The 22,358-nt window shown below is 42.8% G+C and overlaps 1 protein-coding gene across 4 annotated transcripts in view; it reads right to left on the reverse strand.

Annotated features, from left to right (window-relative positions):
- The window catches only part of LOC124278317 (putative tyrosinase-like protein tyr-3), a 69,944-nt gene that overhangs the window by 9,807 nt on the left and 37,779 nt on the right, over positions 1-22,358 (reverse strand). Inside the window, exons 1-6 of one of the 4 annotated variants that reach the window (XM_046714033.1) lie at positions 17,269-17,353; positions 16,127-16,234; positions 15,167-15,295; positions 12,004-12,132; positions 5,049-5,156; positions 2,326-2,475 (exon numbers count right to left, since the gene is read on the reverse strand). In XM_046714033.1, the coding sequence (XP_046569989.1) occupies positions 2,326-2,475; positions 5,049-5,156; positions 12,004-12,132; positions 15,167-15,295; positions 16,127-16,234; positions 17,269-17,326 (682 nt within the window). In that variant the 5' untranslated portion in view covers positions 17,327-17,353. Of the gene's footprint in view, positions 1-2,325; positions 2,476-5,048; positions 5,157-12,003; positions 12,133-15,166; positions 15,296-16,126; positions 16,235-17,268; positions 17,354-22,358 lie in introns of those variants that run through there. The other 3 variants (XM_046714036.1, XM_046714035.1, XM_046714034.1) reach the window with 3 other exon arrangements.

A 22,358-nucleotide genomic window follows, 5' to 3' on the forward strand; every position in this document is an offset into this window, starting at 1 on the left:
ACGGAATGGGACGAGTGTGCCAAATGGCATCGGATCCATTCGGCAATTGTCCGTAGAATAAAATCACATGACACCAAGCCTACCCGTATCATTCGTAATTGTCCGTGACCTATTCGACTCTTTCCGTTCATTTCCGTGACGTCACAGGAATGACTCGATAAATTTGCACATTGTGCAACAGTGTGGACGTAGTTCAGTCGGTTAGCTGTCGAGCTAACAATCCGAAGGTCGAGGGTTCGCGTCCGACGGGTTCTCACAAACTGGTTGCTTGTCTTAATGACACGTGACCTACGGCAGAGATCGTCCTCACGAGAAGTTGTGGTGCTGTATTCTAAAGGTGCTCCAATTTGGGCTTAACCAAATGATATTACGACCAATATCCAACCGTTTCGTTTACACTGAAACACGTCGCTGAACCTGACCACCTGACTCCCACAAAACGACCTTAGCGTAACCGTAAGTTCATCGCTTAGGTGATCGTAACTCCAATATTTTGACATAGACTGGTGTTAGTCATAACGCTACGATTACTTTGCCGAACTGGTTCCAATTCACAGAGTATTCGTAGCTCCACGCCAATCGTAATCCTACTGGAAACTATAGTGTTACGATAGCTCGTAACTCTACGAATGCTTTGTGGACCGGTACCCTGGGCACACACAAACCTAGGCAGATGCGTGTGTATCCTGTCAAATGCTCTCAACAGGGTTACATCATTATCACCAGATAACAACACCACTCTCAAAAGGCAAGACTAGTAATTGCGATACAGGTAATAGTTATGGGTTGGGGTGAGTGAGTTCGGTTTTACGCCGCTTTTAGCAATATTCCAGCAATATCACGGCGGGGAACACCAGAAATGGCCTTCACACCTTGTACCCATGTGGGGAATCGAACCCGGGTGTTCGGCGTGAGTGACTATAAATTTTAAATCACTCACTCACTCACTTCGGCATAACGAGCAAGCGCTGTAACCATTTGGCTACTCCACCGCCACCTTATGGCTTTGGGTTATATGGAGGTGATGCCAACTAAACCTTTTAGGTGGAGTCTAGGAAACACTCACGCTGCGACCAGTCTGAAATCAATCTGAGATTTTTTTACAAATAAACATAGTTATTATCAATATAGTATCAATATACGTCCATCCCGAGTTATTAGCGACTTGGTCGGTCAGCAGTATTACAGCCATATCTTCATCACGGTAACCCATGCTTGTCGTAAGAGGCGACTTACGGGATCGGGTGGTCAGGCTCGCTGACAGTGTCAACTTGACACATATCATCAGGTCGACAATTGTTCGTATCTAACTTCCGCTATAGAGCAGGAATAATGGTGACCGCAGTGTTAAATATCACACAAACAAACGTACCAAACTTCCGCCATATAGCAGGACTATTGCTGACTACGGCGTTTAATAGCAAACAAACGTAACATACCTTCCGCCATAGAGCAGGAATATTGCTGACTGCGGCGTGTAAAAACAAACAAACAAACGTAACATACCTTCCGCCATAGAGCAGGAATATTGCTGACTGCGGCGTGTTAAAACAAACAAACAAACGTAACATAACTTCCGCCATAAAGCAGGAATATTGCTGACTGTGGCGTTTAATAACAAACAAACAAACGTAACATAACTTCCGCCATAGAGCAGGAATATTGCTGACCGCGGTGTTAAATAACAAACAAACAAACGTACCATAACTTCCGCCATAAAGCAGGAATATTACTGACTGCGGCGTTTAATAACAAACAAACAAACGTAACATAACTTCCGCCATAGAGCCTGACTATTGCTGACTGCGGCGTGTAAAAAACAAACAAACGTAACATAACTTCCGCCATAAAGCAGGAATATTGCTGACTGTGGCGTTTAATAACAAACAAACAAACGTAACATAACTTCCGCCATAGAGCAGGAATATTGCTGACCGCGGTGTTAAATAACAAACAAACAAACAAACGTACCATAACTTCCGCCATAAAGCAGGAATATTACTGACTGTGGCGTTTAATAATAAACAAACAAACGTAACGTAACTTCCGCCATAGATCAGGACTATTGCTGACTGCGGCGTGTAAAAACAAACAAACAAACGTAACATAACTTCCGCCATAAAGCAGGAATATTGCTGACTGCGGTGTTTAATAACAAACAAACAAACGTAACATAACTTCCGCCATAGAGCAGGAATATTGCTGACTGCGGCGTTTAATAACAAACAAACAAACGTAACATAACTTCCGCCATAGAGTAGGAATATTGTTGACTGTGGCGTTTAATAACAAACAAACAAACAAACAAAACGTAACAGAACTTACCACAGTAGTTACAGGTCATCGCGCAGTTGTCGCGAGCCCAGGTCTCATACTGTCCAGTACAAACGTAGCTTCCATAACTCTTACAGTTGGACAGCTTGTCAACACAGCTGGACTGGGATGGGGCCTGAGTTGTCTGAGCCGTTGTTGTACCTGGAGATATGATTCGGTTTGGTTTGATTGTTGTTAACGCCGCATTCATCAATATTCCAGCTACATTGTAAATGCTAGAGTCTGGACCAGACAATCCAGTGATCAACAGCATGAGCATCGATCTACGCAATTGGTATACGATGACATGTGTCAAGAAGGTCAGCGAGCTTAACCACCCGATCCCGTTAGTTGCCTCTAATGACAAGCATGGGTTGCTGAAGATCAATTCTAACCCGGATCTTCAGGGGTACCTGGAGATGTGAGGTGGGTGAGTACGATATGTGTGATCATATGTATACTCTTCAAAAAAAAAACTGGACATAGGAAAAATTTGAAGTTTAGGAAAATATTTGACACAAATCATTCCATGCGGAATCCCCACATGTGGGGGAATGGTAGCCGACGACAAAACGTTTGCGAAAAGAAACGTTGAACAAAACGTAACGTTACACTCACGTCTGTAGTGAATCTGTAAAACGCACCCTACATGAAATGCACGTGCATCATGAAATTGTGTATCACCCTGAGCTGAAGCCTGTGACTGCAGACTTTAAAAAGCTACATCAATGGTACTCCACATGCATTGCTTTAAGCCACTATAGACGACAAGACAATAAAAAAGAGTGACAGAAGCTCCACAACACCATCGGCCGTTTACAAGGACGGGCATCGCAGCATGAGGTGGCAAGGCATTTCAGCGTGTCCAGACAGACCATCTCAAACCTTTGGACCCGATACAGTAATACTGGGAGTGTTTGTGACAGACTCAGGTCAGTTCGACCTAGAGTTACCACCGCCGCCCTGGATCGCTACATCCGGTTGAGACATCTTCGTTCAAACACTACGGCCTCATCATCCACAACAATCCAAATCCCTGGACTGCGTCGAATCTCCGACCAGACAGTGCGCAATTGGCATTGGGAGGCCAGACGTTTTGCCCGAAGACCAGCTCAACGTCACGTCGTTCCCTTCATCAACGTCAATGGTTGATCTTTGGAGCATGACAATATTCAACCTCACGTTGCACGTGGACCAGCAAAACAATGTTCAGGTGTTACCTTGGCCTTCTAGATTTGTTCCCCATTGACAATCCGCCACCTCAGACACTTCAAGAATTCCACACAGCACTTCAGCAAGAGTATCAAAACATTCCTCAAGACAGCATTCGCATCTTTCTTTCTTCACCGCTGCCAAACTGTTATCGATGCTCATGGTGGTCACGCCAGATACTTCCTATTTTGAAGAGTATATGTACATATGAGTGCTCAAGCACGACGTTAAACCCAATTTCACCTCACCTCACATATGAGTGCACATGTTCGTGCGTGCGTGCATGTGCGAGGTTGTTTCTACCAACGTGGACTAATGTATGTTTTACAGTGCTAGCTCTCTGAGATACCATACCACAGTTCCTCATTGATACACAGACACCAGATACGGAAACCAAACTGGCTCATCCTCCTTTTATCCGCTCAATGCCGAACCCCAGACAAGGAAACAACAAGTAACAATTTTAACGTATTTTGGTTTTGTGGGTAACTCCGCATAAACGCTGACATAATTCACCATCCGTATTGCCAGTTACCGCTACAATGTAGCAGTCATGAGTGTCTTTTCATTAGGCTATATAGGCGGGGATTAGCTTGGTGGTTAGTGCGTTCACAGCAAAGATCGGGTTCGGTTTTGCACATGTGTGCAATGTGTGAAGCCCATTTATTGCGACGTGACTCACTCACTTATTAGGCTACACACTGCTTATACCCCTCCCAAAATCATGTCCATATACTGCATGTTATCTACAGTTACTGTCGTGTGTCGACCTACACGTCACCCAGGGCCCGCTTGCACAAAGCGATCTCAGCGCTACGTTGATCGTAACTCCTATACCTTGACATATACTTACGACTGTCGTTACTGGTCGTAACTCCCATACTTTGACATATACTTACGACTGTCGTTACTGGTCGTAACTCCCATACTTTGACATATACTTACGACTGTCGTTACTGGTCGTAACTCCCATACTTTGACATATACTTACGACTGTCGTTACTGGTCGTAACTCCCATATACTTTAGCGCTGACTCAAGATGCTTTCAGCGCACAGATTGCTTTGTGCTAGTGTCCCGTTCCACAGAGTGATGTTGAAATGGTTCTATCGTGATGCGCACTGTATTGCATTTCAGTGTAAAAACATGAAGGATCTTTTTAACCATGTCAAGTAGCATTTGGTAATATGTTTTTCAAAAGAAATAGAATTGTTTTCAAAATTTTGAGTAATATGTATTGTAGATCTACCTTCAGTTGTTGGCGATCTATAGCCTGTTTTCATATTGTATAGCCTTCAATAGTTAAAATGTTTGCGATATACATACTAGTTTTACATCTTTATCTGTGAAATTCTAGCTTTTATTGCTGTCCTTCGTTGACAGATTTTTATGTGATTTAACTTTATTCATTATGAATACATAACTTTGTTTAGTCACGATATGGCTGAAGTACTGCCGATGTGACTTAAAATCGAAACTCACTCATTCACACACTACTGAATTCATATCAGGTGCCGTACTCACATAGGTCACAGTACCTCCTACAGTTTTCTGCTGCCCAGGCGAGGAACGGTGCAAAGCAAGATGCCTCCCCGTACACGTGGCAGGTGTCTAGTTTGTCCACACATTGTGCTGAAATGTGACAGTATTGCCATGGTGAAGAGGGTACTGAATTCAGTTTTACGCTGAAGCATTATTCCAACAATATCACGGCGTGGGACAACAGAAATGGGCTTAACACGTTGTGCCTATGTGGGGAATCGAACCCGGGTCTTCAGCGTGACGGTGGAACGCTTAAACCACCAGGCTACCCCACCGGCCCTCTGTCGTATTGGTGAGAGGCTATACGCATGTTGTTGTAACTGAAGCGTGACAACCACAGTAGCATGAGTGAGTGGTGCTCACGTAGATGGGGCGTTGTGAGGAGGGACTGAGTTACTGAACTCCGCTCTGTACAGTATTACTGTTATATCACAGTGTGTCAGCTTCCCGGGGAAGGAAAACCCAAAGTGCCACAGTTCTCAGAGTCTTGCACTTATATAAAAAAAACCATACAAACACCCGTTTGGTGCTGATAAACATGGAAACATGTTCGGTTCTAACGGGGATTCTAACCAACAATCACTGATTGCTGGCTAAGGGATGTTATTGTAAAGGGGGCTAAATAGCAGAAAATTCGGCCTTTTTTTTTATGACGTCATCAACACCTGGCGGACCTCCCCATTTGTGCGTCAAATTGCGTCGACTTGGCGACTCGGCCAATGCACCCAATTGTTGTCTTTGTGGTATGATACAGCTGATGTGGGCATTACAAATTTACCATACGTGACAATAATTGTCACGGAGTTTTGGAGAAATCAAAACATAATCGAAAAGTATCACAATATTATAACACTATATATTAGCCATTCCGGAAATTTGGTACTCCAGAGTTCCAGAGCAACATGAAGTTACAAATGGATTGGGGATTCGAATCCCGAATCGAATTTTTTGTTCACATTCGGGATTTGAATCCCGGCGTTAGGTATTCGGTATTTCAGCTCTGAATATGCATTTCTTTTGCACATTTGGAATTCGGGACTTCAACGTCCTTGTAACTATACTGTTTGAAGCTTCACATGTCAAAATTCGGAATTCTTCTAATGTATTGGCATACATGGAATAGTACCTTACATACAAGCAAGGTACCATTTGTATGAACTTTGGTTTGTTGTACACACAAGCTGTAGGTCCCAGGTGTAGCGCAGATGAACAAACAGTGCAGGTGTCTACACTTTGACCAAGATAGCATAGTGAACATACAGTGGAGGTGTCTATACCATGACCAAGATAGCATAGTGAACATACAGTGCAGGTGTCTATACTATGACCAAGACAGCATAGTGAACATACAGTGCAGGTTTCTATACTATGACCAAGATGGCATGGTGAACATACAGTGCAGGTGTCTATACTATGACCAAGATAGCATGGTGAACATACAGTGCAGTTGTCTATACTATGACCAAGATAGCATAGTGAACATACAGTGCAGGTGTCTATACTATGACCAAGATGGCATGGTGAACATACAGTGCAGGTGTCTACACTATGACCAAGATGGCATGGTGAACATACAGTGCAGGTGTCTATACTATGACCAAGATAGCATGGTGAACATACAGTGCAGGTTTCTATACCATGACCAAGATGGCATGGTGAACATACAGTGCAGGTGTCTACACTATGACCAAGATGGCATGGTGAACATACAGTGCAGGTGTCTACACTATGACCAAGATAGCATGGTGAACATACAGTGCAGGTGTCTACACTATGACCAAGATGGCATGGTGAACATACAATGCAGGTGTCTATACTATGACCAAGATAGCATGGTGAACATACAGTGCAGGTTTCTATACTATGACCAAGATGGCATGGTGAACATACAATGCAGGTGTCTATACTATGACCAAGATAGCATAGTGGACATACAGTGCAGTTGTCTATACCATGACCAGGATAGCATAGTGAACATACAGTGCAGGTGTCTACACTATGACCAAGATGGCATGGTGAACATACAGTGCAGGTGTCTATACTATGACCAAGATAGCATGGTGAACATACAGTGCAGGTGTCTATACTATGACCAAGATAGCATGGTGAACATACAGTGCAGGTTTCTATACTATGACCAAGATGGCATGGTGAACATACAGTGCAGGTGTCTATACTATGACCAAGATAGCATAGTGGACATACAGTGCAGTTGTCTATACTATGACCAAGATAGCATAGTGAACATACAGTGGAGGTGTCTATACCATGACCAAGATAGCATGGTGAACATACAGTGCGGGTTTCTATACTATGACCAAGATGGCATGGTGAACATACAGTGCAGGTGTCTATACCATGACCAAGATGGCATGGTGAACATACAGTGCAGGTGTCTATACTATGACCAAGATGGCATGGTGAACATACAGTGCAGGTGTCTATACTATGACCAAGATAGCATGGTGAACATACAGTGCAGGTTTCTATACTATGACCAAGATGGCATGGTGAACATACAGTGCAGGTGTCTATACTATGACCAGGATAGCATGGTGAACATACAGTGCAGGTGTCTACACTATGACCAAGATAGCATGGTGAACATACATGGCAGGTGTCTATAGCATGACCAAGATGGCAGGTGTCTATACCATGACCAGGATAGCATGGTGAAAATACAGTGCAGGTGTCTACACTATGACCAGGATAGCATGGTGAACATACAGTGCAGGTGTCTACACTATGACCAGGATAGCATGGTGAACATACAGTGCAGGTGTCTACACTATGACCAGGATAGCATGGTGAACATACAGTGCAGGTGTCTACACTATGACCAGGATAGCATGGTGAACATACAGTGCAGGTGTCTACACTATGACCAAGATAGCATGGTGAACATACATGGCAGGTGTCTATACCATGACCAAGATAGCATGGTGAACATACAGTGCAGGTGTCTATACTATGACCAGGATAGCATGGTGAACATACAGTGCAGGTGTCTACACTATGACCAAGATAGCATGGTGAACATACAGTGCAGGTGTCTATACCATGACCAAGATAGCATGGTGAACATACATGGCAGGTGTCTATAGCATGACCAAGATGCCAGGTGTCTATACTAAGACCAAGATAGCATGGTGAGCAACGGTAGAGGGAGGTAGAGAGGCTGGAAGTGTGATCACTACTTTGGATAGAGGATTGATATGGTTGGTTGGTTTGTTGCTTAACGCCTAACTCAGCAATATTCATGCTATATGGCGGCGATGTGTAAGTAATCGAGTCTGGACAAGGCAAAGCAGTGATCAACATCGTGAGCATCGATCCAATCAATTGAGATACGACGACAAGGGCGGTGAGGTTGTGAAGGTAGTGGAGGGTATGGGGAGGGTTTGGTTGAATTTGGCTTCTTGGGAGAGATTATAGCAGTAGACGTTATTCTCCGTTAATTGCTGAGTGCAGAGTTAAATAACAAGCCCAGGTCTCATACTGTCCAGTACAAGCGAGGCTTCCATAACTGTTACAGTTGGACAGCTTGTCAGCGCAGCTGGACTGGGATGGGGCCTGAGTTGCCGGAGCCGTTGTTGTACCTGGAGATATGATTCGGTTTGGTTTGGTTGTTGTTAACGCTGCATTCATCAATATTCCAGCTTGGGATACGATGACAAGGGCGGTGACATTGTGATGGTAGTGGAGGTATGGGCGAATTGGGTCGAATTTGTCTATGTTAAAAAATGTTCTCGGGAAGAAATTCTGCAATATTCCAGCTACATTGTAAATGCTTGAGTCTGGACCAGACCATCCAGAGATCAACAGCATGAGCATCCATCTACGCAATTGGGATACGATGACATGTGTCAAGAAGGTCAGCGAGCTTGACCGCCCGATCCCGTTAGTCGCCTCTAATGACAAGCAAGTTGGACTCTTTCAATTTGTGACTAATCAGGGACATAATTGGCCGTTTTTAGATGAAAACGACATCTGCATTTCCGGATACACAATATGTAAATTATAAGTGAAATTCGGATTTCATTATAAAAAAACCCGTTCCACTCTGTGACAGAGGTGATCTCGTGCGATTTAGGGCCAGTTATCTGAAAACAATACCCGACAAAAAGAGAAAACGGCTTTGAAGTAGTCATTTGGATGAAACGTGGATGAAACACCCCTTCATATCAGTGGCAGCATTCTGACCGCAAAGAAAACAGGAAGATTCCTCCATGCAAAGGGTGAGAGACTTATCACTATAGGCGCAGGGTCTCATCTGGGTTTCCTATCAGGATTTGACTTGGTGTTCAGATCCAAATCGACTGATGGTCGTGACTATCACGCAGAGATGAACTCCACAGTGTTCACAAAATACGTCACAGAGCAGCCACTTCCTGCTCTACCTGACAAGTGTTTGGTAGTGATGGACAACGCACCATACCACAGTACTAGTGTTAGAGATCCCCTGGAGAAGACTCCTACCTCCGCTTCCATAAAACATGAGATGAATTATTGGTTGCCCAGGCTTGGTATCCGACTTTCAGACTAAAACTACTAAAACTAAGCAGTATGATATCATACTAGCTCACAAACCACCCCCCTGTTTACTTGATTGACAATATGTTGAAAAAGCATGGTCATGAAATTCTACGTTTGCCGCCATATCACTGTGACCTTAATCCAACTGAACTGATCTGGGACAGTTTAACGGATTCAGTTGCACGAAATAATGTTTCTTTCAAACTCAAAGACGTGAAACAAATTGTCAACGAAGAAATAGCGACAATATCACCAGAATTATGGCAGCATTGTGTCAATCGTGTGATCAAGGTGGAAGAAGACTACTGGGTTAAAGATGGCCTACAAGGCAACGTGTCCAACCAATCTTGATCAATCTAGACTCTGATGACGACACTGACGCTGGTAGCTCTGATTTTGATTTCTGACGGTGACTAAAGTAAGTGTTGTTATTCTTTAATGCTTTTTAGACGTTCCCTTTATATAGATATGTGAATCTGTGACCCGGAGTCGACCCGGCTGACCTAACACGTAAGTTGTTACGTTTACTGCGACTACACCCCGTCTCTTGACACCAAAACAATCAGTAATTTAAAATGATAGTTACTCACGTAACTTTTTCCCCAAGTGACCAACAAGGTTAAAACTAATTTTTCTCATTACGTCAAAGGGGATCATAAAGATATACGTTAATGGCATGTGCTCAGTTGGTGATATTTAACAAAGGGGTGTCTTAAAAGTTGGATTGACAGACTATAAAAGTAAATTATAAACACCTGTCAACGAAGGACACTAAAACAACTAGACTATCACAGATATATATTTAAAATAAGTTATTGAATCTAAAACAGTTATCTATAGCGGACGATACAATATATAAAACAGGCTATTGATCGCCAACAACTGAAGGTATATCACCATATTAGGGACCATAGGGACTTACAGTACCTTTGCTACCTACAAGGACCCTAGTTGGATTTACACCATCCCTTCAGCCGCTGGCGATTGTAGGAAAATGTAGCAAACATTAAAATCACAAAAATACTATGTTTAAAAAATCCTGGTACGTCTAAATTAACATTGAAAGTTTTGGGTCTTACGTACCCTCTCAGGGAGACGATAATTTTACAGTACTTTCACCCCGTTTTCAGGATATAGAACTGAACAATCTCAGTTGATAATCTAAACTGCCAGTTATAAAACATGTACCTATTTACAAAACTTAAAAATAATTATGTAACAATTCTATTTCTTTAACAAATTCAATAACTAAATGATTATCACATCAAAAAGATCCTTCACTATTTTGACACGGAATTATTTATCTATCTTGTGATGGAAAGATCAGTACAGTCAAGCAGGGATACAAAACGGAGGACCCTCGATTTAACTAATGTCATCTGAGAACATGTTAACCTATCGTTGTGTAATCAGATTGATTATTCATCATCGGATCATAGGTTTTCAGACGTCATACGTTTTCGGACGGCAGTGCTAAGTGCTCACGGCCATAACGAAGTCTGTTACGTTACACAGACTTTGAAAATTCTTCAAGGATGGCTTGTGAATAGGACAAATTTATCCTTTACAAGCTAGTAATATGTTTTACACTTTTTCAGGCGATAATCGAGACAACAAAAACCCATACTACGAGGCTACATACAGAGGAAACACACAGATTTACGTAAGACTTACGTTTGCATATTCCACAGAATGCTGGACAGTTGTCCTTGGCCCAATCGCCATAATCTTTACACACGCCGCTAGCGTACTTTAATACTCACTCACACAAACACTCACACTCACGTACACACACCCTGTCTCTCTCTTTCACACACACAAACACTCACGCACACACACACACACACCTGCCTCCCTCTCTTTCACACACACAAACACTCACACACACACTGTCTCTCTCTTTCACTCATACAAACACTCACGCACTCTCTGCCTCTCTCTTTCACACACAAACACTCACACTCCTGATCACAGACATTCTCTGTCTCTCTCTTTCACGCATACACAAACACTCACACTCACGCACACACTGACTCTCTCTTTCACACACAAACACTCGCACACACATGGTCTCACTCTTTCACACGCACAAACACTCACACTCACACACACTGACTCTCTTTTACACACAAACACTCACACACGCTCTGTTGCTCTCTTTCACACATACAAACACTCACGCGCACACACACACACACACACACACACACTGTCTCTCTCTTTTACACGCACAAACACTCACGCACACACACACACTGTCTCTCTCTTTCACACGCACAAACACTCACACTGATGATCACACGTATACTCAGACTGAGAGAGAAGAATGATCATCTACGCGTCGATAAATGTCAAGTTCTTTTGGACATAGAATATCGACTCTATTTACGACAATACTTACGGCAGAAGCCACAGTACTTGCGACAGTTTTCATGGGCCCAGTCAGGGAACTCAATGCATTTATCTAGCCCGTACTCTGGACAGTTTGGCTCAACATCTTCACAGTGGGGAGGTGCAGTAGTGTTTTGTGCTGGAACAGTCAGTGAACAGTATGTTTGTTAACGCCGCACCCAGCAATATTCCAGCTATATGACAGCGGTCTATACAAAATCGAGGCTGGACATGACAATCCAGTGATAAACATCATGAGCATCGATCTATGTAATTTGGATACGATGACACGTGTAAACTATGTCAGCGAGCCTCACAACCGATCCCGTTAGTCCCCGTTTACGACAAGCATGAGTTGCTGAATACCAATTCTAACCCGGATCTTCACGGGTCCACAGAACACTGAAGCTATTGATGAACATCGTCCCATTCGTAATGAATGTGGAAAATAATAGACATGATGCCGACATGTCAGGATATATTTTGGTACTGGTCACGAAGTAGTCTGTAGGATACTGGAAACGTATTAATGCTTTATATGATGTAGATATATCCACAGGCTTTATAACTCCTTTGGTGATCACTTAGATTGTTGTTTTGATTAATGGCATATACATCGTAACTGCGTTGACATTCAATACAATTCTTGTCACTATCTGTATCTGAATACAAAATGTCATCAGAGAACATGTTAACCTATCGTTGTGCAATCAGATTGATAATTTATCGTCGGATCATAGGTTCTCAGACGTCATACGTTTTCGGACGGCAGTGCTCACTCGGGCCATAACGAAGTCTGTTACGTTACACAGACTTTGTAAATTCTTCAAGGATGGCTTGTGAATAGGACAAATTTATCCTTTACAAGCTAGTAATATACTGAGTCAAAAAAGAAACTTCACATTCTCTCTTCAGGGCACTTTAAAAGAAGAAGAGATGGTAAGATGGTTAAATTGTTATTATTTCATTGCTGAGATCTGTGTGATGTACTCGATACACTGACAGTGCCATAATCAGTTCCATTAGGCTACACTGCCGTTCCAAAACATGGGTATACAGAATGGCAAGTCACAAGAATAAAAATGCGTAATTTCTCAGTTCAATATCGTGTATGGCCGCCCCGCGCATTCACCACTGCCAAACACCGTCTCCTCATCGACTGCCTGATGCTTGTGAACACGTGGTTGGGGATTCTGCGCCATTGCTCTTGCAAGGCAGCGCCAAGTTCCTGCAAATTCTGAGGTTGGTTCCTAAGACCACGAAGCCTTCTCCCAAGTGCATCCCAAACGTGCTCTATTGGATTAAGGTCAGGGGACCTCGATGGCCAGTCCATGACGTTGATTCCAGCGTTTTGAAGGAAATTTCGTGTCAACATCGCGGTATGCGGCCGAGCATTATCATGCTGGAACTGTAGACCTGGGCCATGAGCCGCCATGAAAGGAACGAGTTCAGGGGTGAGCACCTGGTCGCGGTAAGCAGCAGCTTTGAGGTTTCCACGGATGACCAGAAGTCGGGAACGGTTGTTCCCACAGAAAGCACCCCCACCATGCAACTTCCGCCCCCGAATCTGTCGACTTCCTGTACACAACATTGGGCTTACCGTTCACTACGTCGTCTCCAGACTCTATGCCTGCCGTCCGCGAATCTGAGGGTAAACCTGGATTCATCGCTAAAGACGACTCGATTCCAGTCTCTCTGGGTCCATCGGAGGTGACGTTGGGCCTACAGCAGACGTTGACGTTGATGAAACGGCGTCAATATTGGCCAACGATATGGACGTCGAGAATGGAGATTGGCAGCCAGCAACCGATTTCGAATGATCTGTGAGGACAGTCGACCTCTAAACATCTCAGCCCTCGTTCGTGTACCCGGCAGAAACCTGTCACATAGGTGACGTAGGACGATTTGACGGTCTTCTGCTCGTGACGTCACACGTGGACGACCCGACCTTGGGCGATCAGAAGTGGTGCCAGTTTGTTGTAGACGACCTCGCAAGTCATACACAGTACGACGGCTGCATCCCATTGCTCTTGCGACGTTAATAACTGATCTTCACGCTTGCAACATCCCAACGGAACGTTCACGTTGCACATTTGACAATCGTGGCATTTCAAGTACCATTAGAACTGTGGTTTAAAAGTGTTTTTTCAATTCTTGAGGCCAATGCAAACACGTGCACATGAAGAAAACTTCGATGCGAAGATCACGTGATCGACTGCACATGCAAAACCTGATTTGGCACTAACGTCATTTGCACGACGAATGGATGGGTTTGAGTGGGTTTTGCTAATGTTTTTCTAGAGTCGAAAGATAGGGGTCCCATTTCGGATAGATAGATGTATCATCAGAGAAAAATTATTCATTATTTTTCAAATTACATTTTGTGAAGTTTCTTTTTTGACTCAGTATATGTTTTACACTTTTTCAGGCGATAATCGAGACAACAAAAACCCATACTACGAGGCTACATACAGAAGAAACACACAGATTTACGTAAGACTTACGTTTGCATATTCCACAGAATGCTGGACAGTTGTCCTTGGCCCTATCGGCATAATCTTTACAGACGCCGCTAGCGTACATTAACACTCACTCACACAAACACTCACACTCACGTACACACACTCTGTCTCTCTCTTTCACACACACAAACACTCACACATGCTCTGTTGCTCTCTTTCACACACACAAACACTTACACTCACAACACACACTGTCTCTCTCTTTCACTCATACAAACACTCACACACTCTCTGCCACTCTCTTTCACACACAAACACTCACCCTCATGATCACAGACATTCTCTCTGTCTCTATCTTTCATGCATACACAAACACTCACACTCACGCACACACACTGACTCTCTCTTTCAGACACCAGCACTCGCACACGCATTGTCTCTCTCTTTCACACGCACAAACACTCACACTCACACACGCTGACTCTTTTACACATACAAACACTCACACACGCTCTGTTGCTCTCTTTCACACACACAAACACTCACGCACACACACACACGCACACTGTCTCTCTCTTTCACACGCACAAACACTCACACTGATGATCACACGTATACTCAGACTGAGAGAGAAGAATGATCATCTACGCGTCGATAAATGTCAAGTTCTTTTGGACATAGAATATCGACTCTATTTACGACAATACTTACGGCAGAAGCCACAGTACTTGCGGCAGTTTCCATGGGCCCAGTCAGGGAACTCAATGCATTTATCTAGCCCGTACTCTGGACAGTTTGGCTCAACATCTTCACAGGGGGGAGGTGCAGTAGTGTTTTGTGCTGGAACAGTCAGTGAACAGTATGTTTGTTAACGCCGCACCCAGCAATATTCCAGCTATATGACAGCGGTCTATACAAAATCGAGGCTGGACATGACAATCCAGTGATAAACATCATGAGCATCGATCTATGTAATTTGGATACGATGACATGTGTAAACTATGTCAGCGAGCCTCACAACCGATCCCGTTAGTCCCCGTTTACGACAAGCATGAGTTGCTGAATACCAATTCTAACCCGGATCTTCACGGGTCCACAGAACACTGAAGCTATTGATGAACATCGTCCCATTCGTAATGAATGTGGAAAATAATAGACATGATGCCGACATGTCAGGATATATTTTGGTACTGGTCACGAAGTAGTCTGTAGGATACTGGAAACGTATTTATGCTTTATATGATGTAGATATATCCACAGGCTTTATAACTCCTTTGGTGACCACTTAGATTGTTGTTTTGATTAATGGCATATACATCGTAACTGCGTTGACATTCAATACAATTCTTGTCTCTATCAGTATCTGAATACAAAATGTCATCAGAGAACATGTTAACCTATCGTTGTGCAATCAGATTGATAATTTATCGTCGGATCATAGGTTCTCAGACGTCATACGTTTTCGGACGGCAGTGCTCACTCGGGCCATAACGAAGTCTGTTACGTTTCACAGACTTTGTAAATTCTTCAAGGATGGCTTGTGAATAGAACAAATTTATCCTTACAAGCTAGTAATATGTTTGACTCTTTTTCAGGCGATAATCGAGACAACAAAAACCCATACTACGAGGCTACATACAGAGGAAACACACAGATTTACGTAAGACTTACGTTTGCATATTCCACAGAATGCTGGACAGTTGTACTTGGCCCAATCGGCATAATCTTTACACACGCTGCTAGCGTACTCTGGGCAGTCAACTTTGTCCACGCATGTATCTACTCAATAGAACACACATAGACGTTCATTATTACATCACGTCATTGCAGAAACCCAATAAAAGTATTTGAAGTGTGCATTAAACTATCATTAAAACATTGACACAATTCACTATTTGTTACGAGTCCACAGAACACTGAAGCTATTGATGAACATCGTCCCATTCGTAATGAATGTGGAAAATGATAGACATGATGCCGACATGTCAGGATATATTTTGGCACTGGTCACGAAGTAGTCTGTAGGATACTGGAAACGTATTAATGCTTTATATGATGTAGATATATCCACAGGCTTTACATCTCCTTTGGTGACCACTAAGATTGTTGTTTTGATTAATGGCATATACATCGTAACTGCGTTGACATTCAATACAATTCTTGTCTCTATCTGTATCTGAATACAAAATGTCATCAGAGAACATGTTAACCTATCGTTGTGCAATCACATTGACGTCATACGTTTTCGGACGGCAGTGCTCACTCGAGCCGTAATGATGTCTGTTACGTCACACAGACATTGAAAATTCTTCCAAAGGATGGCTTGTGTATAGGACAAATTTGTCCTTTATAAGCTAGAAATATGTTTTACACTTTTCCAGGCGATAATCGAGATAACAACGGATGTTCTTCAGTGCCCTACAACGACTTATGTTTGCATATTCCAAAAAATGCTGGACAGTTGTCCTTGCATATAGCTGTATATGGCTTGCTTGCCTTTGACGTCTTAAATGTAATCGGGGCGGTGGGGTAGCAGAGTGGCTAAACCGTTTGCTCGTTACACTGGAAACCCACATGGGTACAAAGTGTGAAGGCCATTTCAACTGTCCCCCGCCGTGATATTGCTGGAATGTTGGTAAAACCGGCGTAAAACTAAACATACTTACTCACTTAAATGTCATCATTCTAATCGGATCTCTTGGCCTTAATTTGGAAACATGAAAATATTTAAAGATTTAGCTATAACCTAAATGGTGATAAAAAACACATTTGACTTGTATAAATTTCAGAAATATTAAATTATAGTTTCTAACCTCCAAATGTTTCCCGAACCACTTTTCCTCGTACTGCTGACGCCTGGGTGGCGACCATGAGAGCCAGGATCAAACAAAGGCCCCTGTTCATGATGACTTTCTGATGCACTCTGTCATTTCGCCACAGCTGTCGCGCTTTTATAGGAAAAGGTCACGTGACACCTGCATTACTTTCTGGTTCCAGATTGTTACCAATATTACTTAATTGAGTGAAACGAAAGGGAGATAACTCATGATCAGTAAAATGGACCTATTGATAGTTTACATTTTTTGTAGGCATTTAGATATTCCAAATATCTTTGACAAACATGTTGGGTAATAGTCTATACTATTAAAAAGTTGAATTATGATTTTCTTTTCATTAAAACCACTGAAAGGGAGACTAATGCAAAATGGAAAAATATGTTTTGTAACTATAATCGTGTTCTTTTTCTTATCGCTACAGTTATCTCACCATCTCCCACACAGAGGTCTAAGGTCGGCTCACTGTCTCGCAGGTAACAGATAAAGGTGCTGACTTTTGCACAACTGTTTCTAAACGGTTATTATTATGTCTGTATAAAGATTCAACTCAGTATATACATTAATGAAGGAACACATTTTCTGAATGATTTATTAACATTTTGCTTCTTGATGTGTAGATTGAATTTGTGTGGAGATATTCATTGCACGTTCAACGGAAATGTCATACCCCCACAAATGTGGAAACATTTTTTTACTGGTAACATGTCACACTCTCTCCTTTCAGACTGGATTGAATATTCAGTACCATAATAGTCATGGCACGTTGTAAATTGTCAGAGGCTACAAGGTGGCAAATTATTGGCAGAAATGCAGGAATGTCCCTCGCACAAATCGGACATCAAGTTGGGCGCAATCCTTCCATCATTTCAACACTTTTGAACGAACACAGGGCTACCTATGATGTTAAAGACCTTCTAAGAACTGGCAGACCCCGTAAGACAACAGTAAGAAAAGATAGAGCATTGTTGAGACTTGGTATGCACCGTTTACGGGACTCAGGCACGGTTGCCACGGAAAACCATATCCTGCAGGACCGTCAGGAATCGTCTGAAAGCTGCACGATACAGGACCAGAAGACCCATCAAACGTATGAAACTGTTTCCAGCTCACAAAGCAGCACGACGTCCCTGGCGTAATCAACGTATTTGCTGGAACATAGTGCGGGTTCATTTTTCCGATGAGAGACGTTTCTTGTTGCATATGATAGATAGCCGTCCATGTGTCTGGAGACAAAGGACTACAGCTGTGATTCCCCACAATGTCCAGAAATACGGTTCCCTTTTGGGGGAGGGTCAATCATAGTATGGTAATGCATTTCCTTGGGTTGGAAGATGGACCTCATTACCATTCGCTATATCCTTAATAGGAATTGGTATCAACAGTAGATCCTTGAGAGAGCTTTTGCCCTACATTCTGATAACCATCCTCTAGCTACAAGACCCATCTTTATGGATGATAATGCCAGACCATGAGTCCAAATCTCAATCACATTGAGCATCTGTGGGACATTTCAGACCGCCGTGTTCGACAGAGAGATCCTCAAGTCCGCACTATCAATCAACTGACTGCTGCTTTGCATGAGGAATGGAACATGAGTCTTCAGAATCAAATCCTGTGATTGATCCAAGGAAAGAGAGTATGTTGAGTATGCTGTTCGTGTGCAGGTAGGTTACACAAGGTATTGATTGAAAGTCAGTATTTGAACTTGCAAGTCATTATTCTTCAATTACGTGATCAAGATGTATGCGTGGTACTGAGAATTAAGTCTGAGTGAGAAAAGTGAAATTCGTAATGTTTCTGCATGAAATGACATCATTCTCCAAACCTGTACCATCAACCTGTACGAGTTTGATGAAGCTACCATGTGTAGTTTGGAAGATCTGCTCCGTACAAGATGACATCCTCATAGTCATAGCCTAAGACATGTTTCCATGGAAACAGAAAAAAAAATTCATATCTGGATTTAACCTCTATAAGGCACATTTATCAATCATGGTTGACATGTGTACCGTCATTGGTTAAGCTATCACGAAAAGTTTAGGTGATATGTCTCGTTTCTATATATGCTTCGAACTCGTTTCTATATCCCCCGCAACTTCGTTTTTGCAGGGGATAACAAAACTATCTTCTAATGCGTCAAATCCTGCATTCAACTGTTTTTTAATCCTCTTTATGGGGATCTGTACAACAAGACTTCTCTTGTTCCTCCTCTTGAACTCAGAATTGAGCCATTCATTTCTGCTGACGGCATTGAGATGGAAAATATATCTGCTTTCCGTCTTCTTTCTTCTCCTCCTTGGCATTGTTTGAGGCCAGAAGTTGACCTAACACTGACAAAGTTTACAAAATCAGAACCTAATGAATTACAATACAAATTAATCAATTAAAAAGTAAATATACTACATACAAATCCTTTTTTACAGATGGGTCCAAGGATGGTCGTGCAGTGAGTGGTGCCACGGTTACTGGATCCAGAACAATATCTTCAGGAATACCAGATCACAGCTCAATTTTCACAGCCGAAGCACACGTCATATTAACAGCCTTAAAATATATTAAAAAACACCCTAAATATAAACAGTATATCATCTTTTCAGAGTCTCTCGTGCCTTTAGGCTATTAAAAATGTTTCTTGCAAACATCCACTTTTAATTGAAATTATTGAAATGTATAATCTTGCTACTGGCCAATGCGACATCGTCGTTTGTTGGTTACCCAGCCACGTTGGCATTTCTGGGAACATACTGGCCGATCTTGCTGCTAAGGCAGCACTCAACAAATCTGTGACACCACTTCTTAGCCCATACTCTTATTATACTCGCTATTATACATTAGATCTTATATCCGTGATATGATGCAAAAGAAGTGGGACACCCAGGTAGGTATAAATAATTTACATGAAATACAAGAACCCTATATCGGTTACACCTATTTGGGCTGTCAGTCCACATTTGAAGAGGCCATCTTGCGACGATGTCGCATTGGCCATAGCAGGTATACACATGAATGTTTGTTAAAAGATGAGGATCCTCCATTTTGCATCCCTTATGATGAGGGAATCACGGTCAACCATATGCTGCTTGAGTGTATTGATTTTTCCATCACAGGGGAAAGATATATCAGTGCAAAAACGGAAATCGTATTTAGTGTTCACACAAACAAAATAACCTAAAATGGTACCATTAAGATGCCCCCAATTCAGTATTGTGTGTGGCCTCCATATGGGTACCGATGAAAGCGTTGCATCGTCTGCACATGGAATGAAATAGCAGGTTGATGAAGGACAGAGGCATTTGGGTCCATACTGTGCGAAATGCCTTATCGATTCCAGCCGCAGTTGTCGGCCTTAGTTGGTCTTAGTCTTAGAGGTCATTCAGTCTTCTTTGAATCTCGTTACACAGGTGTTCTATTGGATTTAAATCCGGACTGAGTGCAAGCTATTGTAGGGTTTGGATGCCATGTTGTCTTAGGAAGTCCAATGTTGCTCTGGTAGTGTGGGCACCAGCATTGTCTTGCTGGAAAGTGTGATTTCTGTAACGTCCAAAATGTGGTACAACGTGGAGTCTCATGACCTGGTCAATAAAGCGAGCAGCTGTAACGTCATTTCCTCATCCTGGACCAAGATTCTGGAACACCACAGTGTCAACTAACTGGTTCAGACCGATTGCACCCCACGCCATGATGCTTGGACCACCCCATGAATCTCTTTTAAAAACACACTCAATGGAAAACAGTTCCACATGCCTTCACCATACTCTCACTCTGCCATCGACTGTCGAAACACAATATTGGCTTTCAGGAGATAATTGGCTTTCACAGTTCTCCACTGTCGATAACGCTCATTTCGATGCTAAGTTGCCCATTGCAGTCGGATTTAGTGGTGATGAGCGGTGAGGACATGACTATGATATGGTCTGTGACGGCAGAGGCTTCTTCCGCGCAAACGCTAACGCACTGTATCGTCACTAATGGGTCTGTTGTGAGGTGAGGTGAGGTGAGGTGAAATTGGGTTTAACATTGTACTTGAGAATATTTCGTTCATATGACGACGTGCATGCGTGTGTATGTGTATGTGTGGCTGCTTGTACTAGCCCAGACTGAAGCTGGTTGTATAGTTTAGCCCACTGAGATACCATGCCGCAGTGAAGTATGAATACCCCACTAAGACACATTATACTGACTCCGAGCCGACCAGTCCTTGTTGTACCCATTAATGCCGAGCCCCAGGCAGGGACCAACAAGTACCATATTTTAACGTATTTTGGTATGACGCGGTCGGGGATCGAACCCGCGACCTTCCGCGATCCGGGCGGACGCTTTAACCACTACACCGCGGAGGCGGTCGGGTCTGTTGTGAGTCCCAATGATCTGGCATGCTGTTTCCGTCGCTCTGGGGAAGCGATCTTGCAGATGTTTGCGCACCATCTGTCTGCTTGACGTTGTGATGCTACTGAAGGTCGCCGCCCACTGCGCAGACGGTTTTGGATGATGTTAGTGACCTGATACAACTCCTGCAGTCGGTACATTTTCCCAAAACTTGGTTCCTCTGATCTCAAGTAAGTCTAGGCATCGTGATTGTGTCAAAACAAAAATGATTTCAGGCGAGTTTGCGACTCGCTCTCATTGATAGGGTTGTCACGAATGCACGTGCATTTTCATTTTCATTTTCACGAATGTCATACGGAACCTTTTACCATGTCTGTCATTTTCAGTGCGTTTGGTCGATATGCTTTTCATAAAACACACTGATGTTGGTAACAACTGTTAATTTGAATTGAAAAACATGTTAACAAAGCAGTACAATCTAATAAAACACCACTGTGTAAGAACACAATTTTGCATTTGGGTTTGAAAGGCGACGTTTCTTTTGTGGTTCAGTGTAGATTTATATTTTATTATTGGTAGTATTTTTGTGTTTTTGATTTATGGCTAAATGTTCCTACAATAGCCAACGGCTGAAGGGATGGTGTAAATCCAGCTAGGGTCCATGCAGGTAGCAAAGGCACTGATGGTCCATAGTATGGTGATCTACCTACATTTGTTGGCGATCTACACAGCCGCACAAC

The sequence above is a fragment of the Haliotis rubra genome, unplaced genomic scaffold, assembly GCF_003918875.1.
Source record: "Haliotis rubra isolate DU_JTF1 unplaced genomic scaffold, ASM391887v1 Scf235, whole genome shotgun sequence".
NCBI lineage: Eukaryota > Metazoa > Mollusca > Gastropoda > Lepetellida > Haliotidae > Haliotis > Haliotis rubra.